This window comes from Phacochoerus africanus, chromosome 15 (genome assembly GCF_016906955.1).
Source record: "Phacochoerus africanus isolate WHEZ1 chromosome 15, ROS_Pafr_v1, whole genome shotgun sequence".
Classification (NCBI taxonomy): Eukaryota; Metazoa; Chordata; class Mammalia; order Artiodactyla; family Suidae; genus Phacochoerus; species Phacochoerus africanus.
In genome coordinates this window covers 91,510,594-91,532,396 of record NC_062558.1, presented here as the reverse complement: position 1 = coordinate 91,532,396, position 21,803 = coordinate 91,510,594, and the positions used below count along the sequence as shown (strand labels likewise).

Here is a 21,803-nt window from a genome sequence, read left to right as displayed (position 1 = left end):
TTGCTCTAAACTTTGGCCTTTGACTATGTCCCAGGAACACTCTTTCTCCCAGCTAACTCCAGGTCACCATTCAGGTTCTTCACATAAATGGCATTTTCTCTAGGAAGCCATTCCTGACTCCTTAGACTGGGTTAGGTGGTCCTGAACTTCTTCCATCACTGACCTTATTAGACTAAAATGTATACTTGTCAGACCAGATCAAACACCATGAGGGCAGAGAAAGTTTCCATGATGTTAAAACTATGACACCTTTGCAACAAGCAGAGACTAGTATATCTGAGGCATACATTTTTGTTTAAATGTATCTATCTTTTGCATCATATTTTGAGAACCCCAAGAGCGTCTTCTCAGTGATTCACCAGCAATAATCACGTAGATTTAACTAATGAAGATAAATAAGTCATGCCATAACCATGGAAGAGTAAGTTGACTGCAAAATCTGAAAACCTAGCAATCTACAAAAAGGCAACTTCTGGACAAAACTGTTTACAGCGCATGATTTTAACATACTGTCAGAGAAAACCTTCATCGTCAGAGCCTAGTCTAGACTGTCTTTAATGAAAAGAACAAAAATAATGAAACTAAAAAGGGTATTTCCCCAATACCTGCTCTTCCCTCTCCTTTTCTTTGGTCTTACTTCTGTAGACTCTAGAAGAGGTGGCATCCTGGGATGGAATGGCAGAGATCTGATGCAGTGGCATGCTCATCCCAGCCTCCTGTCTGGTCTTCCTCTTTACGGAAGAAAGTCTCCAATGGTAGAGTCATTTTGGGCCATGGACTTCAAGCTGAGAGAGAGAAGGGAAAACAAGACATAGGTGAGCTAAAATGCGTTTAAAATTTCCAGGAGTGAGATTATCATTTTATATTTATATTCATATTTAAATAAGTTACAATGTCTAACATAAATACTTGGTCTTTAAAAGTGACAGAAAGATGAATGTCTATTGGGGGAGACTTGTAGCATTTCTCTGATGTAATAAGATGGGGACACCTGAAAGAGGCTGATGAATCAGGTACATGTATAATAAGATATTAATCTTATTAATCTCATTCTACATGGCTATCTAGGTTTTAAACATAGCAGCGTCATCCTTGTGGTGTCATTTTTATTATAAATGGCTACTTAGGTGTTAATCATAGCAGTGTCATTCTTTAAGAATATTTTTGAAGTCACATTTTTTTTCTTGAACAAGCACTCATCCTGATGTAATAAGGAGGGATCCTTCTTTAAAACCACTGCTCTTGAGTCTGTAACATGGTAAGATTAAAAGTTAAAAGTCTAAAATAAATTTAAGGTATCTATTATCCATGCTTAACAAAAGTCTAGACTCTTTAGACCAGTTACCGGCAAACTTTTCCTGGAAAGAGCCAGAAGTAAATATTTTAGGCACTGTGGGCCATAATTGTTAGAACCACTTAATTTTGCCAGTGTAGCAGAAAATAGTCACGGTGACTGTGTAAATAAATGAGAACGGTTATGTTCCAATAAAACTTTACTTACAAAAGCATGTGGCAGACTAGATTTGGCCCATGGGCCTGGAGTTTGCTAACTTTGCCCTAAGAATATTCTGGGGAAGGTGAGGGGCATCATAGACATTTCTGGGACCATAAAAAGGCTGCCCCTGGGTTTAAAAAAAAAGTGTCTGAATAAGCTATGTTCATGATTCCAGCTACCTCTGCCTTTTTTTTTTTCTTGGTTTCCCCCTACATTCCTTCAAAGTTTCTAGTAATTGAATTATGTATTCTATATCTCTCTCCCTCCACCTCCACTGAGATCTATAAAACTCTGTATACAAAACCAATTAAATATAAATTATTCAAATTATCCATAATATTTAACAAGGTAATGTTTCATGCTACTTGAATTTTAACAAAGGGTGAAGGGTTGGAAGCCTTAATCCGAAAGAATGAATCTCCAGTTTAGGGTTTTTTGTTTATTAAATATTTATTGGAAGTGGGGCAAAAGATAGGGAGAGCAAACAGGGCCTGACAAGCCCAAGTTCACGTTTGATGAGCAGCCATTTATTCCACTTCTCCCCTAACTGTGCTCTGAACCAAAGGTAGGTGTTTGTGTAGCTGATCCCACCACTGACAGTATTACTAACCAAACTGTAGAGCAACAGGACTCACAAAATCAATTTCTTTCACATCATTCTGAACAACAAGCAACAGGATGGAACAAGAAAGTGGATGGGATCAACACACATGAGAAAACAAGCTAAAAGAATATTGTTTCTTAAAAGTCCAGTTTTTTTGGTTGTTGTTTGGTTTTTTTGTTTTTTGTTTTTTTCGTCTTTTTGTCCTTTTAGGGCTGCACCCATAGCATACGGAGGTTCCCAGGCTAGGGGTCTAATCAGAGCTGTAGCCACCAGCCTACGCCACAGCCACAGTAACGCCATATCCGAGACGCATCTGTGACCTACACCACAGCTCAAGGCAACACTGGATCCTTAATCCACTGATCGAGGCCAGGGATCGAACCCACAACCTGGCGGATCCTAGTCAGATTCGTTTCCACTGTGCCATGATGGGAACTCCTCAAAAGTCCAGTTCTATAATAGATGGATGATCACTGATAAGCAATAAAACAGGAAAACAGAGTAGGTAACATTAGTATCTAGATATTATAATCAATGGTAAAGAAAATGTTAGTGTCTAGATATTATACATTACACAAGACAAGAGGCATTCACTTACCACTGTGAATAAACCCAGCTTATACTCTCTGGAAGATCACAATAGTCAGTAGTGAGCCATTTTTTATCACTAATGCATTAAAGTCCTCCGTCACAGATGACAAACACCATGTGGCCCTTTTAAATTAACCATGCCTAGAGCCCCACTATATAGCATGCCAATAACTGTCTTTGGTGCTTCTGGTATAATCAACATTATTACATCATTGGTATATGACCATGACAAGCCTGTGGAAAACTACATATGTCACAGAAACACCAATGTGAGATAGTTTTAAATTTTCTCACCAAGTGAAGGACCACTCTCCTTACAGCCATGTAAGCTACTCTTCTGATATGTACCCCTACTCCAACAGACCTAAAGGTTTGCCTGAAGTAATCCCTCTTCTATGCCAGACATATTTAGGATAAAAATGATAATTTAAAAAAATAAACTACAAAAAAAATCATGCCACTTTTTGTGTGAAGGTTTATATGAAATGCATAAAGCAGGTATTACACTATTTTCTTTGCATAGTTACAAATATTATTTTATATCAATTCATGTTTAATTAAGAGCAATAGTTAAATATCTACACTATACCTGACAATCCAGGCATGAAGACTTCAATTCCACTAATGCTAACTTGCAAAATACAACACACCTAATACGAACATCCATATCTAGAAGAACTGGACTGACAAAATTGGTTCCAAAATTGAGTATGGACATGAATACACCATGTTCATGGATCAGAAGCCTTACTATTGTTAAGATGGCAATTCTCCCAAAATTATTACTTATTGATAAGTAATTTCTTATTGATATCTAATTACTTATTGATAAGTTACTTATTGACAAGTAATTTCAATAAAAAACCTAGCTGACTTCTCTGCAAAATTGGACAAGCTGACCCTAAAATTCACATGGACCCAGAACTCCCAAAACAATCCTGAAAAAGAACAAAGTCCGAGAACTCACACTTATTGATTTTAAAATTTAACTACAAAGGAATAGTAAGTAAACCAGTGTGGAACTGGGTTTGAGATGGCAGCATAGGAAGATCCTAAACTCACCTCCTCCCACAGACACAACAAATATGCAGCTCCCTAGGGAACAAATCCCTCAGAAAAGAACCTGAGAACTACCTGAAGACCCATTCCACAACAACAACGGAAAAGGGCCACCTCGAGATGGGTAGGAAAGGTATGCTTTCACCAAAAACCCCACCCCTGATGCAGTGATCTACAATCAAGAGAAATCTCAACAAATTAATCAATGGACAAAGAAATAAATAAATAGAACTTCTCCCCAAAAAAGCAAGGGGTTTGTACCTACACCAGGCACCACAACCCCCTGGGTTCTGCATCAGAGAAAAGAGCTCCCACAACATCTGGCTTTGAAAACCAACAGGGTTTTTATTTAGGAGAAACAGAGGACTGAAGGGAAAGGAGACTCTGCTCTTAAAGGGCTTGTGTGACGAGCCATTCACCCCCAGGACTTTGTGTAAAGAACAAGAGTTTATAAAGAGCTTAGACCATATGTGAAGGAAATTCACTTACTAATCTTACAGCATGTGTCAGAGGGGCAGAAGTCAGCTGGGACTCTGAAGGGATGCACTGCTGGAAGATGCCATTTTTACAGGCTCCCTCTACCTTGCTGGCACTGGTAGGAACCATTTTTTCACTCTCATTCTAAACTGCTAACAGCAGCCTGTGAGCACCCCTGCCCTCCCCTGGACACTGCTCAAGCCACAGCATCAACAGATGTGGCTGGCAAGAAGTCACACACCCCACCCCCCAACCCTACTCACATAACCCCCCAGAGCCAACAGGCATGCACAGCCCACAGAAGGGGACACCCTTGAGCCCTTAAGTGCCAGGCTCAGGCTGACAGGAGGACTATGTTTCTAGACCACACAGACTGAAACAAATGAATAGGTAGTTCAAGAGACAACCAAGAACTAGGCAAAGTTAAACAGTGAGGTTCATCTCCCACACTGGGCCACCCCTTCAAGACAGGGAGAGATAACTGATTCACATGATACACAAAGAGTCAAGCAAAACGAGGAAATGAAGGAACATGTTCCAAATGAAGGAACAAGATAAAAACCACAGGAAATGGAGTAAGTAATTTACCTGATAAAGAGCTCAAAGATAATGATTATAAAATGATCACTGAGCTTGGGGGGAAAAGGGAAGAACTTAGAAATTCTACAGAGATAGAAAATATAACAAAGTTCCATACAGGGCACATAGAACTGAAAAATATAATAACTGAAGCGAAAAACACACAAGTGGGAACGAACAGCAGACTAATTGACAGAGAAGAAATCAGTGACCTGGAAGGCATGGTATTGGAAATCTCCAAACATAAGAACAAAAAGAAAAAAGGATTTTAAAAACTGAGGATGAGAGTTCCCACTGGACTCAGCAGTAGAGAAAACAACTAGTATCCATGAGGATGTGGGTTTGATCTCTAGTCTCACTCAGTGGGTTAAGGATCTGGCAATACCATGAGCTGTGGTATAGGTTACAGATGCAGCTCAGATTCTGCATTGCTGTGGCTGTGGTGTAGGCTGCCAGCTGCAGCTCTAATTCCACCCCTAGCCTGGGAACTTCCATATGCCACAAGTGCAGCCCTAAAAAGAAAAAGAAAAAAAAAAAAAGTAAGGATAGTTTAAGGGACCTGTGGGACAACATCAAGCATATTAACATCGCATTATAAGGGTTCCAGGAGGAAAACAGAGAAAAGGGTGCAGAAAACATATTTGAAGAAATAATGGAAACATCCCTAAACTGGGGAGGGAAACAGAATCCTGATTCAGGAAGTACAGAAACCCAATCAACAGCAAGTTGATTAGTGATCGCCAAGGGCTACGATAGCAATTTGGGGGTAGGGGTGGTGATGGCTAAAAGGGTTTCTTTTTAGGGTAATGAATATGTCCTAACATTTATTATGGTGGACTTCCCCCTGTGGCTCAATGGGTTCAGAACCCAATATAGTGTCCATGAGGATGCAGGTTCGCTGAGTGGGTTAAGGATCTGACATTGCCACAAGCTGCAGCAAAGGTTGCAGACAACTCAGATCTGGTTATTGCAATGGCTGGGGTGTAGGCCTGCAGCAGCAGCTCCAATTCAACCCCTAGCCTGCGAACTTCCATATGCTATAGGTGCAGCTGTAAAAATAAAAAATAATAAAATAATAAATTTATTATGGTGATGATTGCATAACCCTTAAATATACTAAAAGCGATAGAATTATACCCTTTAATGAGTGAATTGTAACGGATGTGAATTATATCTTAATAAATCTGTTTAAAAGTAATATATGGAAATAATTAATATGGATTAAGACAGATAAAATTTTATCTTTCCTTTGTGCTATCCCTAATGTATTTTATCCAGATGACATAGCGACAGCCAGTTATCCTATTACTCTTCTAGTTTTAAGAAGGGTAACAGTAAGAGTACAAAATCAGTGATCAGAAACCTAAGTTCAAGTCTTAATGCTATTAAATACTAGTTACATGATGTTGGGCAAACTGATGAATTTCAAAGGCTCTGTTTCTTCACCTGTAAGAAAGAAAGGTAATAGTCTTACTTAGCTCACAGGGTTATTGCAAAGACCAAATAATATTATTATGTCCATGTACACAAATATAAGAGTTCTTAGCATCAGCACATTTGCCAGCCTGCTTTGTCAAGGACCTGCAATGATACTTCTCACTACCTCACAAAGGCCAGTTTGTTAGCTTTTGTCTTTCCAGTACTATTTTCTGTCCTTCTACAGCTCAGTCTGATATATACAACTGGGACCTCAAATCCTTTCTGACATTTACTTAGGACCTCTAACAGCATGGCTCTGAGGGGATGCAAGGCTGACAATGCCATCCCTGTAAGGGGAGAGGTAGGAAGCCCAACTCAGAAGACGACCAGCGTGGTTTAACAATCAAACTGTTCTATGTGCTTTCCAGATGGTCAAGATAAATGAAGGATTCTGCCCATTCCAGCAATGCTGGGGACAAATACAGAGGACAAAGCAGCAGCCAAGGAAGACACACAATGCCAGTGGCAGCCCCCCTGAGAGATGGTCACCCTGGGTCTGTGTGCCTCACTGAGTACCAGGCTCCAAAGGACCCTGCTCCTCCCCATTATGAGTTGTTGAATTGCAGTATCCTGGCTGGCACTCATTAAATAAAAAACTTTAAGTTAAGCCTGTTTTTATCAGAAGAATGTTTCATATAGAGAATGAGAAGACTATGAACAGCAGCTAGCAGACACAAAAAGAAAAAAAGCAATGCGAGTGAGAAGACCAATTGTAATACACAGCGCTGAATGATCCAGGCCAGCCTAGAACAGTGAACTTGGAGGGAGGAGAGAGACCATTTGAAAAGGAGGCCTGACGACCTCCTAAACCTTCCCTGGTTATCTGGCTGTGCATTCACAAGGCCAGACTGCAGAGAGGGCTGGGGATACCGGGAGGGGCTTGCCATGAGCACACTGAGCTTGACATGCCTGTGGGACAACCAACATACGCACACAGTGCACACAGGAGTCACAGGCATACTGTGACCCTGGAAACACAGGAATAAAATCTGCTTTCCAAGGAAAATCTGCAAAATCAATAATTTATGTCATGAGATGCTATAAGTAAATGAAAAAAAAAAAAAACCACAGCACCAATATAGGATTTTACAACCTTTTAGAAAAAAGCAATGGAAAATCCCTACTGTTTAAAAAAAAAAAAAAAAACCTATCACAACCTAAACTTAACATTACACTCATATGGCAAAACCCTTAGAGACATTCTAATTAAACCAAAAAAAAAAGCATGTTACTGCTGCTATTATTCAATACACAGATTTCTTCTGTTAATATGATATGGTTTTAAAACAAAAATTTTACAGTACAGAGCTAAAATCCAAAGGAATTTTCTAAGAACTACTGGATTCAGTTAAAAACATAAAGGTCTATATAAAATTAGTAATGTATTCTAGTGTAAGAAAAAAGTATATAAACATATTAATGTCACCAGTATTCCTGTACACCAACAAAACAACAAAACAAAATAAAAAGCTAAATGGAATAAAAGCTTCTTAAGAACTTTAATGTCAAACATTCAGTGATCATAGAGTATATCTGAATACTATCTGGCATGTTCTCAAAGTTGAAGCAGGATATTTTACCTTTACAAAACGATTCTAAAATTGTGAATAAAAATAAATGAAATAATGAAATTGAATGCTGGAGGGAAAGCAATAGAGTGATGAGTCTTGTGAAATATCAAAACATTAACTAAAAAGCTAAAAAAAAAAGGTTAAATTATACTTGACTAATTCTTTTTCTTTTTTTTTTTTTTTTAGGGCTGCACCCCCAGCATATATAGGTTTCCAGGCCAGGGGTCAAATCAGAGCTATAGCTGCCGGCCTACACCACAGCCACAGCAACATCAGATCCAAGCCACATCCGCAGCCTACACCACAGCTCTCAGCAATGCCAGATCCCTAACCCAATGAGTGAGGCCAGGAATGGAACCAGCAACTTCATGGTTCCTAGTCGGATTCGTTTCCGCTGTGCCACGACAAGAACTCCAATACTTGGTTAATTCTATAGGGAGTTCCCATCATGGCTCAGCAGTAATGAACCCATGAGGATATAGGTTCAATCCCTGACCTTGCTCAGTGGGTTAAAGATCCAGCATTGCTGTGAGCTGTGGTGCAAGTCACAGACCCAGCTCGGATCTGGTGTTGCTGTGGCTGTGGCGTAGGCTGGCAGCTGCAGTTCCAATTGGACCCTTAGCCTGGGAACTTCCATATGCTGCAGGTGTGGCCTTAAAAAAAAAACCAACATTAAAAGGCAATAACTATTATTAAACAGCAAGGCACAGGTACAAAACTGAAAAGATAATCCAGAAACTGACAGAATTAAACAAAAAGTATAATAGCCGATAGAAGAAGCAGCCCCAAATTATAGGAAAGGGACAAGTTAGTAATAAAAATGTTAGGATAACTAGTTAAGAATTTGGAAGGGAAAATAATATTAATTAAAATACTTCATTCTTGGAAATAAACTCTGATGGATATAAAAGTTAAATGTGAAAAAAACACATAAAAACATAAAATACATTTTAATATATTAAAGAACAAAGGGAGACTGACTTTCTAAGCTTAGAATTATAGGAAAATATCACACTGGGGAAAAATGACTATATAAATTAAAAGCAAAAATAAATGAATAGGCAAAAACAATCTAGGAAGTATCTGTAGTATATAGAACTGAAAGCTAATACCTTTTTTTTTTATAAGAAGTTAATACAAATAGCTTTTTGTTGTTTTTTTCAGGGCTGCACCTGCAGCATATGGAAGTTACCTGGCTAGGGGTCGAATCCGGAGCTGCAGCTGTCAGCCTATGCCACAGCCATAGGAACACCAGATCTAAGCCACATCTGTAACCTACACCACAGCTCATGGCAATGCCGGATCCCTAACCCATTGAATGGGGCCAAGGGTCAAACCCACATCCTCATGGATATTCATCAGGTTCATCACCACTGAGCCACAACAAGAAATCCAACAAATGTATTTTTAAAACATTAAAATCCCCACAGATAAATGAGTAGTGCTTAGAAACAGCTGCTTCACAAAAAAGGATACAGCATAGGTTCTTCCTGAACATTTTAATAATTAAAGAAAGGCAAAAGCTCAAGTTACCATATTTTCCCTTTAAAAACTCTGCAAAAGTATGGCAAAACCTATCACTGACCAATATGTGCTGAGCTTGTGTCGCATGATCTTCCAGTGGTATCATAATTCCAGAATACCCATTAGGAAAAATATTGAGCAGGAGGACTGAAAAACTGTATAAGAGCTTATCTTTGAGAAGCTAAGCATGAGAAAACATGCAAAGATCTCTACGTTCCAAGATTTTTCAACATAACATTATTCACAACAAAGAAAACCCTTAATTTCCCCAAATTGGGGAAAAGCTAAGTAAACTGTGGTGCTAATACAATCAAAGGAATACTACATGAGCATGAGAAGCAAGAGAAACATGGATGTGATAAAAAAGCACGTGATAATAATTACACACATTTTATAATTACCACTATAGTAATACATACACAAGCAAAAAAATACTAATAAAAAATTCATTAAAAATGCTAACAAAAGTTTAATGGTGTGGCAATACAAATGACTTTTCATTTCTCTATTTTCTAAACCTTTAGCAACAATATAATACTTTTATAGTTTAAGTATGTATTTTAAAGAGTTAAAAGCTCATCATTCCTCATAGATTGGTAATAGAATTTTATATTACCAATGAACATATATAGCCAAAAAGGGCTCATTTTCTGTGAGGAATACATTTCTGAAGGCCTCACAGAAATCAAGCATAATTTTCCTACAGGAATAAAGTAAGATGCATTCTCAGGGCACCGATGTTTTCAATCACTGTAGTATTTGTTTTATGCTCCTTTTTAATTTTTTTCAACAATTCCTCTAGGGGTTCCCATTATGGCTCAGTGGTTAATGAATCCGACTAGGAACCATGAAGTTGCAGGTTCGATCCCTGGCCTTCCTTAGTGGGTTAAGGATCTGGCACTGCCGTGAGCTGTGGTGTAGGTTGAAGACGCGGCTCGGATCCCACGTTGCTGTGGCTGAGGTGTAGGCCAGCGGCTACAGCTCCGATTAGCCTGGGAACATCCATATGCCATGGGTGCGGCCCCAGAAAAGACAAAAAAAAAAAAAAAAATTCCTCTAGTATTTCTGCAGAACACTTTTCCTTAAAAAACAGCATAGTAGATCATGGGAATAGTTTTCCTTTCTTCATGATGTTTTATTACATCTAACTTTCATTCCAAAGTTACTTATTTTGGAGACTGCATTATTTCATATTTCACACACAGTAAGACTTTACTAATATTTCCATGTCACACTATTTCCAGTCTGCATATTCCCACAAAATGCAACTGCAATGAGATGGCCTTTATACACCCATAGAAATGGAGGCTCAGAACATGTCGTGCTAGGGAGCAGGAATATGACATTATAAAATGGCAGACGAGTTAGTTAGTTACTAATGGAGGTTAGTACTCATCCACAGTCAATAAATCTGAGCATCTGCCCCGCACTGAGAAGACTATTTGCTGCTTACACTGCTTTTTTCCAGTATATGTTTGTCCCTGTTGCTATGGCAAAAACGTTTCTGTAGCAAGAAACATCATCTTTTACAGAACACAGAAAAGAATAATAAACATGGGTTATCAGAAAATTTTTTTTCTTTTAATAATGGTTATAAAAGAAACCTCTTGTTCCGAAACAGTGAAAGCCTTCTTTCCACCAGAAGAGAATAGATTGTTCTCTCTTCACAACAGATTTCCTTGTGTGAAGGAAGCCCCCATGGATCTGACCATGAGATCAGGCATTTCTGCTGTTTAAATGATATTTATTGTAAAAGTTGCTCAACTTCCTGCCACCAGTCATGTAAACTTGTCCACTGCCTCCAACCTGTTCATGAACTGTGTAAATTATATTATGCAGTTCAAAGGAAGAAGTGACTCCAGCTCTGGGAATGTACCTGCGCTCTTTGCCCTCCTCCTAACCTGGCTATTCCAGGGCCTCACTCTATCAGCTACCCTGCTACATTTTCATCTTCTTCCTAAAGGCTCCTTCACATCAACAAAGTAATACAATGTTTTCCAAGAAAAAAAAGCACAGAATAGGTAGTTTATGTCACTAGGTGCTATAAAAAATTATGAAGGTCCACACTGATAGAGAATTTCAAAGTGCCTTATGGGTAACACAAAAGTAAAAAGGCTTTCAATGCTACCATCTTCTTTCCATTGATAAACAAACTTTCTACAATATTTTTCACTTTTTTGGTTCCATAACTCAGTTTAATGCCATCTAACCTCTGCTCCCTCATGTCACAGAAACTGTTCTCATTTACTGATCAAAGAAGATCTCCAAATTAAAGGAACCAAAATCATACATACATACATACCAAAAAAAAACCCTAAGGGAAATAAAGATAACTTTCTAAACTTTTAGAAATTCTTTTAAATACAGCAATCCATGTCTTCTTAGACACACAGCCAGAAAATAAATTTCCCATGCACTTTGTTAAAAGAAAACTCTTAGTAGATGTACTCCATCAAAATAAAGGACTAAAGCAAGGACGATGAAAACCTAGAATGCACAACTGTCATTTTAACTGAGGAGAGGCACAAAGGATTGTAGCTAAGCAGCAGACCTAGAGACCATGGGTACAGAGTGGTGCAGACATACGGAATACTTCCAGCGGCAGGTCCCCAGAACAAAAGAAGTCTCAACAGGGAAGATGAGAGACATAGTATCATGGACACCTTGGACGAACTATGGATGAGTATGCTAATGATCATACAAGTATGAGTACTAACCTCCATTAGTAATACAAAGTAACAACAACAAAACTACAGTAGACAGAAAACATAATCACTTGGCTCTAGAAAGGACAATCTTTCATTACTGATAACAGTGTAATCATTATAATGATATAAATAACACTGTGATAAAACCAAATCAGGAGAATGGGGAGAAGACAGATGAGGTATAAAAGGAAGTCAAGAGAAAATGTCTAATATTTATAAGTCAAGAAATAGTATAAGCAGATCATTTGAAAACATGGAGGCAAACAGATATAGCTGCCTCGTGGAGCAGGACAAGGGCTATGGAGAATGGGAACAAAAGACTAATGTTTTTCATTACAAGACTTTGGGTACTATCATCTCCTATCCACAGTTCTAAAATTCAGAAAACTACCAAACAAAACAAAAGAAAACCCTCGTTTTTCTTTAATTATATTTAACATTAAAACCTAATTTTAGGAGTTCCCGTCATGGCTCAGCAGAAACGAATCCGACTAGGAACCATGAGGTTGTGGGTTCAATCCCTGGCCTCGCTTTGTGGGTTAAGGATCCGGCATTGATATGAGCTGTGGTGTAGGTTGCAGACGCAGCTCGGATCTGGCGTTGCTGTGGCTCTGGCATAGGCCTGCAGCAACAGCTCCGATTAGACCCCAAGCCTGGGAACCTCTATATGCTGTGGGTACAACCCTAAGAAGACAAAAAAAAAAAAAACCCAAAAACTAATTTTATGTAAACTTTCTGAGGACCAAAACCTGACCTGAACTGATAGGAAGTTATTTATAGTTGCTTACTTAATGCAAGTTAGTGTAAAAATTATACTTCAGTGCAGAAATATTAACATACTTTAGGGGTATTACTCAATAAGGGTATTCACTAACACACCTTATATACAGATCACCTTTCTAAAATCTGAAAAATTTCTAAAATATATCTTACCTGAGAGTTTTAGATGAGAGAGGTTTGGGCCTGCATTTTATTTTTCAAAAAGCTATATGCACTTACTACATTTATTTTTTTTTAATTTTGAAAATATCTTGAAGAAATAAATGAAAAGAAGATAAAAAGAGAATAACAGGAAGGAGACTTATGTGACCAAATGGAGTAATACCTATACCACATATTCTCCAGATGTGGCATTATATACCTGTGTTACTTTTTAGGTACTGAATAGGGAAATTCCCTGTCTCACCAAAAACTTTAAAAAGAGGTGTTCCCGTAGTGACTCAGCAGAAACAAATCTGACTAGTATCCATGAGGACACAGGTTCAATCCCTGGCCTCACTCAGTGGGTTAAGGATCTGGCATTGCCGTGAGCTGTGGTGTAGGTCACAGACGTGGCTCAGATCTGGTGTTGCTGGAGCTGTGGTGTAGCCCAGTAGCTACAGCTCTGATTCAACTATTAGCCTGGGAACCTCCATATGCAGTGAGTGCAGCTCTAAAAAAAAAAAAAAAGAAAGAAAGAAAGAAAAGAAAAAAGACAAGAAAATTAAAAAGAAAAGGAGAAAACTTCCTTTGACTCCTCCTTCATCTCCTGGGATTGTCCCATCCACCCTGCTTTTCTAAAGCAGGACAGAGCTCTTCTATACCCCCACAGCCCTTCTTTCTACACTCACCCTCGACATTTCTTCACTTCATCTCATCAAAATCTGGCTTCAGAATAGGAGGGTCAACAGCACTTTCCACACTGACATTTTCTGGCCCCATGTTATTTGACTTAATACATTTACTCTCTTCCCAGTCTTTATGTGTTCTCTTTCTAACTTACATGACACAACATTCTCCTAATTCTCCTTCTACTTCTTCACCTTTGCAGATCTGCATCCTCTAGCCTGACATTAAATATCAAGATTCCTCAGAGTTCCATTTTGCCCTCTTCCCTTCTCATTCTATGGTCCCTTTTCCTGAGTTAACTAACCCATAACTTTGGCTTCAATGACCATCTTTGTGCATTTTACTCAAAAAGATACTGATAAATCAGACTTGATCAAATTTAAGACTTTTGTGCTTTAAAAGACACCATTAAGAAAAATGAAAAGATGGACCGAGAAAAAAATCTAACAATCATGTATTTGATTGTTATTTGTATTATTTTGATTGTACTATTTATTCTAGACTTGTCTCTATAATATATAAAGAACTCCTACAATTGAAGAAAACAAACCACCCAATTTAAATATGGGCAAAAGATTTTAGCAAGTAAACTCATGAAATGATCTACAAAGTAAAATCACAATTGGATAATACTATATCCCCACTAGAATGACTATAATCAAAAAGACAGTCAATATGAATTGTAGGATGTGGAGAAACTAGAGCCCTTGTATACCACCAGAGAGAATGTGAAGTGGTATAGAAACCTTGGAAAACAGTTTGGCAGTTTCTTAATAAGTCAACATAAATTTATCATATGACTCACCAATTCCACTCTTGGAAATTGATCCAAGAGAAATGAAGACATATGTCCTGTGTGGACACATATGAATGTTCACAGCAGCATTATTCATAACAGCCAAAAACTAGAGACATTCTAAATGTCCTTCAACTGATACACAGACAAAATGTGGGAAAGCCATACAATGAAACACTCTTCAGCAATTCAGAGAAACAAACCAATGATACATACCACAACATGGATGAACCTCAAAAACATTATGAAAAGTGAAAGAAGTCATACACAAAAGACTACAAACTGTATGATTCTGTTTTTTATGACATAACTTGAAAAGGCAAAAAAATTCTTAGAAACAGAAAGTTTATCAGTGGGATGGGGTAGAGGTGGGCATTAACTGAAAATGTGCATGAGGGGACTTTGGGGGGCCATGGAAATGTCCCAAAGTGGGTGCACCACTCTAAATTTACTAACCTCACTGAAGTACACACTTACAATAGGTGATTTTATGGTATCTAAATTATACCTCAAGGTGCTTGTTTTACATAACCTATAAGGCCTATGTGGTTTAACCCTTACTTATCTGTCCAATCTCATTTCGTACCACCCTCTCCCATAACAGTCCAGCAACAGTAGTCTTCTTTCAGTCCCCTAAGACTTTGCAGCTCCTTCCTACCACAGGGCCATCATATATGCTGTTCCCTGCCTATTAACACTCTTCCTGTCCCTCATGATCAAATTAACATCTGACCATCCTCAGGAAATCCCACATTTACAGGCTTTTACAGTATCTATGAAGAACCTCTACTTCATTAACAATAATCGCAATTAGAACTGTATATTTAATTATTTAATTGATGACTTTCTCTATTACTGGGCTGTAAGCTCTCCAACGGCAAAGATCCTATCTCATTTTGCTCACCTTTGCATCTCCCCACTCTAGCCTAATGCTACCACAGAAAACCCATTTAATAAATACTGAGTGAATCGATCTCAGACAGGAGCCAGAACTAGTTGGGAATTTCACTTGGAACTCAACTTATAACCAACACTCTTCACTGTCTCAAATGCTGATCAAGTAATATAGTGTAAATTTAGATATCGTCAGCAGATTGACTATATCAGAAGTCCAAAATTGTAATGGAATTCAAATACAATGAAATGTGATCCAAGTATCTTTAAGAATAATTCTAAAAGGCCACAACTGTAAGTTAAGAAGTGCTGACAAAAGCTCTTTTAAGACAGAGGAAAACTTAAACTTCATAAGTTACAAATGAGCAATTTCAATCTTTGAGTCAAAAATCTAACAGAGTTCCCGTTGTGGCGCAGTGGTTAACGAATCCGACTAGGAACCATGAGGTTGCAGGTTCGGTCCCTGCCCTTGCTCAGTGGGTTAAGGATCCGGTGTTGCCGTGAGCTGTGGTGTAGGTCGCAGACGCGGCTCGGATCCCGCGTTGCTGTGGCTCTGGCGTAGGCTGGTGGCTACAGCTCCGATTCGACCCCTAGCCTGGGAACCTCCATATGCCGCGGGAGCGGCCCAAGAAATAGCAACAACAACAACAACAACAACAACAAAATCTAACGAAGACTACAGAGTCAAAGAAGGGCATAAGACATGCTGTCACACCAACGGGTTATCACTTCAAAGCCTTATTCTCTCCACTCAACCAGGGAAGAGAGCTCTCTCACAAGCAACTCACATCTGGCCACTGTCTCATCTCCACTAAGCCAAGAGGTAGAAAGGCACAAACTTAAGGTATCAAGACTATGAGAATTTTAGGGAAGATGCTAGAGTAACACCACAAGGTCTCCATACACCACTCACTGAAAAACAGTCTGAGACAAAGCTTTGTTTGACTTGGTCTGTTAACACTATATGCTTCAAGAATAATGAGCTTATTTAAAAAATTAACAAAGTGAGTCTTAAAATTTAAATGCAATAGAATAAAGCAGTAACTACCAGAAAACATACACGCAATTACCAAAAGTGAAGGGAAAAAAATCATAAAACACACAAAAGTATTCTAAAGGTTAAATAAAGTTTACTCAGAAACAAACTGAAGACTATGGTTTGTTAGTTTTGAAATCCCCTAGATAATTCAGAGTATGACTAGAGGTAATAAAGAGTAATATCAGTGTTACATAAAAAACAAGTTAGCAATCCTAAAGATCACTAGAAAACAAAATACAAAGTATAAACAATTTAAACATGATAAAGCAAGAGAAATAAACTGAAAAGTGTAGAAACACCACCTCTGAATAGTAATGCTGGAAAGAAAACACAACAGTCGAAAGCACCTGCAAATCTTAAGTGCTTTACATGCATTATTTCATTTGATTCTCATAGCACTGACGAGGCTGAGAAACTGTTTTATCTCCGTTTCACACACAGCTTAGAAAAGGTAAGGAATTCCTGTGATGGCCCAGCAGTAACAAACCCAACTAGTATCCATAAGAATGCAAGTTCAATCCCTGGCCTCACTCAGTAGGTCAGGGATCTGGCATTGCCATGAGATGTGGTGTAGGTCGCAGCCGCGGCTGGGATCCTGCGTTGCTGTGGCTGTGGCATAGGCCAGCAGCTGTAGCTCCAGTTCTACCCTAGCCTGGGAACTGCCATATGCTGCACCTGCGGCCCTAAAAAGAAAAAAAGAAAGAAAGGAAGAAAGAAAGAAAAGTTAAGTAACTTGCCCAAGGCTTCTTAGCCATATTTCACTAAATGTTAAGTAGCCCATGGCGACTTACAAAACAAACCTAAAATATGTAGGGTTTTTCCTTTTTTTCAAACCATGGTACTCAGAAAGACAAATCATAGTGTGTTGCTGCCTTTGCTATGGTAAAGAAGAGTTATTATGATCACCATGGATATAGACAATAATAAAGAATCCACATTTGGAGTTCCTGTTGTGGCTCAGTGGTTAACGAATCCAACTAGGAACCGTGAGGTTGCGGGTTTGATACCTGGCCTTGCTCAGTGGGTTAAGGACCCGGCGTTGCTGTGAGCTGTAGTGTAGGTTGAAGATGTGGCTCAGACCCCGCCCGAGTTGCTGTGGCTGTGGTGTAGGCCGGTGGCTACAGCTCCAATTAGACCCCTAGCCTGGGAATCTCCACATGCCGCAGGTGCGACCCTGGAAAAGACAAAAAAGAAAAAGAATCCACTTTTGAAGTATTAAATAGTAACATGCTTTCTGCTATAATTTTGTCTACATGGAGTGACATTTGACCAAAGTAATGGGAATACGTTAAAAATTTGATTAAAAAAAATTTAGAAATTTCAAGGCAGTAAGACATGCCTGAAATAGTTGGGTCCAATTTACAACATAGTTAACTTTATCATTTTGAATTGACTTGCAAATTTATATTATAAACCATAGAAAATATTGCATTTTAAAAATTATAGTCCTTATTGTGGGACCAATATCTTGTTTTTTCAAGGTAGCCATGTGATGATGTAACTTTGGGGTGCTGTCACTTGGTACTCAAAGACACAAGTAAGTATGCTGTGTGGCTTAACTGTTTTGGAATTTCTATATTTCCATTGTTCCTTGTACCAGATTACCTTAAAGCTGCATACTGAAACAGGAGTGCTGTATATGTTATAAATCTGTGAGACCTGAAATTAAACATAGCACATCTTGGGGCATCAAAAAAAAAAAATAAAATAAAATTACAGTCCTTAAGCTATTATAACTATATGTTATATATATAACATATATAACATAACCTCAAACTATTGTAACTATATATAAGTAAATCCGTATCTTTAAACTATTCCAGTAGTTTCAAGGTCATTTTCTAACATGCAACCTCAAAGGCTAGAGCCAAGGAGAGAAGTGAACTCCGTATTTGCCCAACAATGCTTCCTAATGGGAGGAGAATGAGCCCCTAAGGAAAACTGAGGGAGCCTGGTGCTCAAGTCTTGAGCCAAATGCAAGTGCCTGGCCAGGAGAATGCTGCCTACTGCAGGCCACTAGGTAGAATGGAGAATCTCAAGGAGCCAAGTAAGCGTGAGGAGGGACAAGGCTGATGGCAAGTGAGTTAGAAGAGAATGTGGGGCACCTTGACTTCTCCACTGAATCAGGCAGACCTAAGTAGAACCACTCCACTATGTGTGTGTGAATTAGGTGATCTAGGAATGATTACGTGGGAAAGGGCCTGGATTATAATGTCTGAATTTTCCAGAAGATTCTGAAGCTGAGGAAAGTTAAGGAGGAATACCCAGGGGCACTCTTCAGGACAAATACGAGAATACTGAAAACACTAGTAGTTAACAAAAGGAAAAGAGGAGATTTGTTGGGATTCTTTCACTTCTGAGAAAGGGAAGTGTAAGTCTAACAGACTTAAGAGATGGAAAATACCTTTTATGAAGTACAGAAATAGTCTACTTCTTCCAGTTCCTCCAAGTGCTCTTCAATGCTTGTCCTGCAGAGAATAGTATCTGATTCTTATAGATGAGGAAAGAGGGACAGAGGAAAAGTCAAGGGTGCAGCAGCCCAGAGCCCTTCCTGGGCAATCACCACACTGTAAGGAAGTGACCTACTTTAAACATTTCTGCTTCCTTTACTGAACAGTAGGGCTCCTTGAGGGGTCAGTCATGAAGCCAGGATTAGAATTACAGGGATAGATTCCAGCCATTCATGACAAGGTGTTTCTGTTTGGAAATGCTTACAAGCCCTAACTCAGTTGCTTAAACAGTAATGATTTCCTATTTCTCACACTTTCACAGGTTGGCTGGGCAGGGTTCTGCTGGTCTTACCTGACTTACTTGTGCTGCACCATTGTGCCCAGGTCAGCTGGGGACTGGACTCAGTGAGGAAGGCTGGGCCTCCCTTTCCATGTGGCTTTCCTCACAGCCTTCTTCACACAATGGCAGCAGCATGCAGAGAGATCTGACCCACTGCACATCTGCCTCTGCTTGCATCACCTCTGCTGATGCCCCACCGACACATTCAAGCCACAAGATCAAGCCTGGTACCAAAGATGTGGAAACAGACTCTACCACTTGATAAGAGAAACAAGGAGACTCACATTGCAAAGGGGCAGACACAGGGAGGTGATTCATTAGGGCCACTGGGTGCCAATTTACCATCCATTGTTCTTGCTATTTTCCTCTCTGATAATAATTATTTTTATTGGTAGAGGTTTTTTATGATAAAGTGTTTTTATACCTATTTCATCTAAAAAAAAATATGTTCTTTCATTTTAATGTGGAGGGAAGAAAGTTACTGAGCTCTATTTCTACTTCAGAATAAGGGATCCAAAAATATTTCAAGGCTTAAACCCTAGAATTACTACTGGCAGCAATTCACATCGCTTGAAAATCTTACGATTCTTTACAAACACATAGATCTTTTGAAGCATCTTCATTAAATTGACCAAAGAAAACATTTTGGCCACATTTTATAACAGAAAAATCTAAGGCAGCTATATTTCAATTGAAATGTTTCCTGCAAAAGGAATTCTTGTCAGATCACACTATATAATGTAGCATATAATGCTGGTGGCACAGAGTGTCCTGCACCAGCCAGCTGTCATCCCATACTGGAGCAAGCATCTTCTCTACTCAATGCATTAGAGAAACCAGAGTGGGGCTTGCCTCACCATCCAAAAAATCTCTGTCCAGCCAGGACAAATCTTCCCAATGACCCCTGTCCACCCCATGGTCAACTCTATTCTTGTTCATTCTCATCTGCCCTCTTGGAATGCTCTCAACACTCGGCATACCAGGCCAAAACCTCCCTGGCCTTCAGAACACATCTCAAAACTTCCACTTTCTCAGAGCAAAGAAACAGCAAAACAAGCTCCACCACCCCTTTCTTACCATCCACAACACATACCCAATATTCTTTACGGTTTGACATTTAATTATATACCAAAACACCCCTTCGATATATGTGCTGGCTAATTTTATCTGTCGAGTTGAATAGGCCACAGTACTGAGATATTTGGTCAAACATTATTCTAAATGTTTCTATGAAGGTATATTTTTAGATGTGATTAACATTTAATTCAGCCGACTTTGTACAAAGGAGATTACCTTCCATAAGGTGGGTAGGCCTCATCTAATCATGTGAAGGCTTTAACAAAACAAACAAATAAAAAACCCTGGAAGAAGAGAGAATTCTGCCATCAAATTGCGTTTGTTCTCAAACTCCAGATTCAACTCTTCTCTGGGTCCCCAGCCTGCCAGTCTACCCTGCAGTTTTTGGACTTGGCAGCCTCTACAATCACTTGAGCCAGTTTCTTAAAATCAATCAAAATCCCTCTCTGTTTATCTGTGAGTATACCACTGATTCTGTCTCTTTGGAGAACCCTAACACAATATACTATCTAGTTATAGATGATTCCCTACAGTGTAGAAAGCTTGGCCTATTTAAAAAGCTGAATTCTCTCTGGACTATTTCTTCAGCATTCCCTACGGTGTTACTAGATCATCGTATATTTCTTTAGTACTCCCTATAGTGTTCTATATAGAGCAGGGGTGAAATATTTCTGGAATGTTAACTGGTGTTTCTTTATGACTAACCTTGAAGTCTTCCAGTTTCCTAACCTTCCTGTTCCACTGACTGTGATTTGCCTGGTAATACATTAACAAAGCTTAAGTTGAAAAAAAGAAAAGCAACACTCACCTCATTTTCCTATGGATCAATCTCAAAGGTGCTTAAAGTCTACTAAAAATTTGGAACTTTAATACTATATTAATTTGCACCCAGGTGGTAGAATGTAAAAATCTTAGGTTTACTGTTTGCTCTACGATCCTTTAAACCATTTTTGTTTGTTTGTTTGTTTGTTTTTCTCCCTCTAGACAGCACTTTCTAGTGGAAAAAAAAAACAAAACTATAGTTAGAAAAAAATGTTTCGGTCAGTCATCAAAACAGCAACCCAAAACTCTTACCCCAGGCTAGAGGTCAAATCAGAGCTGTAGCTGCTGGCCTACACCACAGTCAAGGCAATGCAGGAACCGAGCCTCATCTGTACCCTCACCAAAGCTCACAGCAACACAGACCCTTAACCCACTGAGCTAGGCCAGATTTTGAACCTGTGTCCTCATGGATACTAGTCAGATTCGTTTCTGCTGAGCCATGACGGGAACTCCAACCCAAAACTTTTAATTTAAAAGTAATTTAAATGTAAATCAGGAAATAGCTATTTGTTTTTCAAGTCAGCTATCACTTCTTCAGAGATTTTTACCTCATTATAAATCCCTTCTCTTTAGGAAGATAAAAAATATCTGAATAAATTAACAAAGACATAAAATATCTGAACCAAATAAATGGACAAACATATATTTTCAGAGGGATAAGAAAGTCAACGTGACCCAAACACTGAAATA

At 38.8% G+C, this 21,803-nt stretch overlaps 1 protein-coding gene across 2 annotated transcripts in view; it reads right to left on the bottom strand.

The window, feature by feature from the left end:
* The window catches only part of MARCHF8 (membrane associated ring-CH-type finger 8), a 129,164-nt gene that overhangs the window by 70,734 nt on the left and 36,627 nt on the right, over window positions 1-21,803 (bottom strand). For both annotated transcript variants that reach the window (XM_047759925.1, XM_047759924.1), the window contains exon 2: window positions 606-785. In XM_047759925.1, the coding sequence (XP_047615881.1) occupies window positions 606-707 (102 nt within the window). In that variant the 5' untranslated portion in view covers window positions 708-785. The remainder of the gene's footprint in view (window positions 1-605; window positions 786-21,803) is intronic.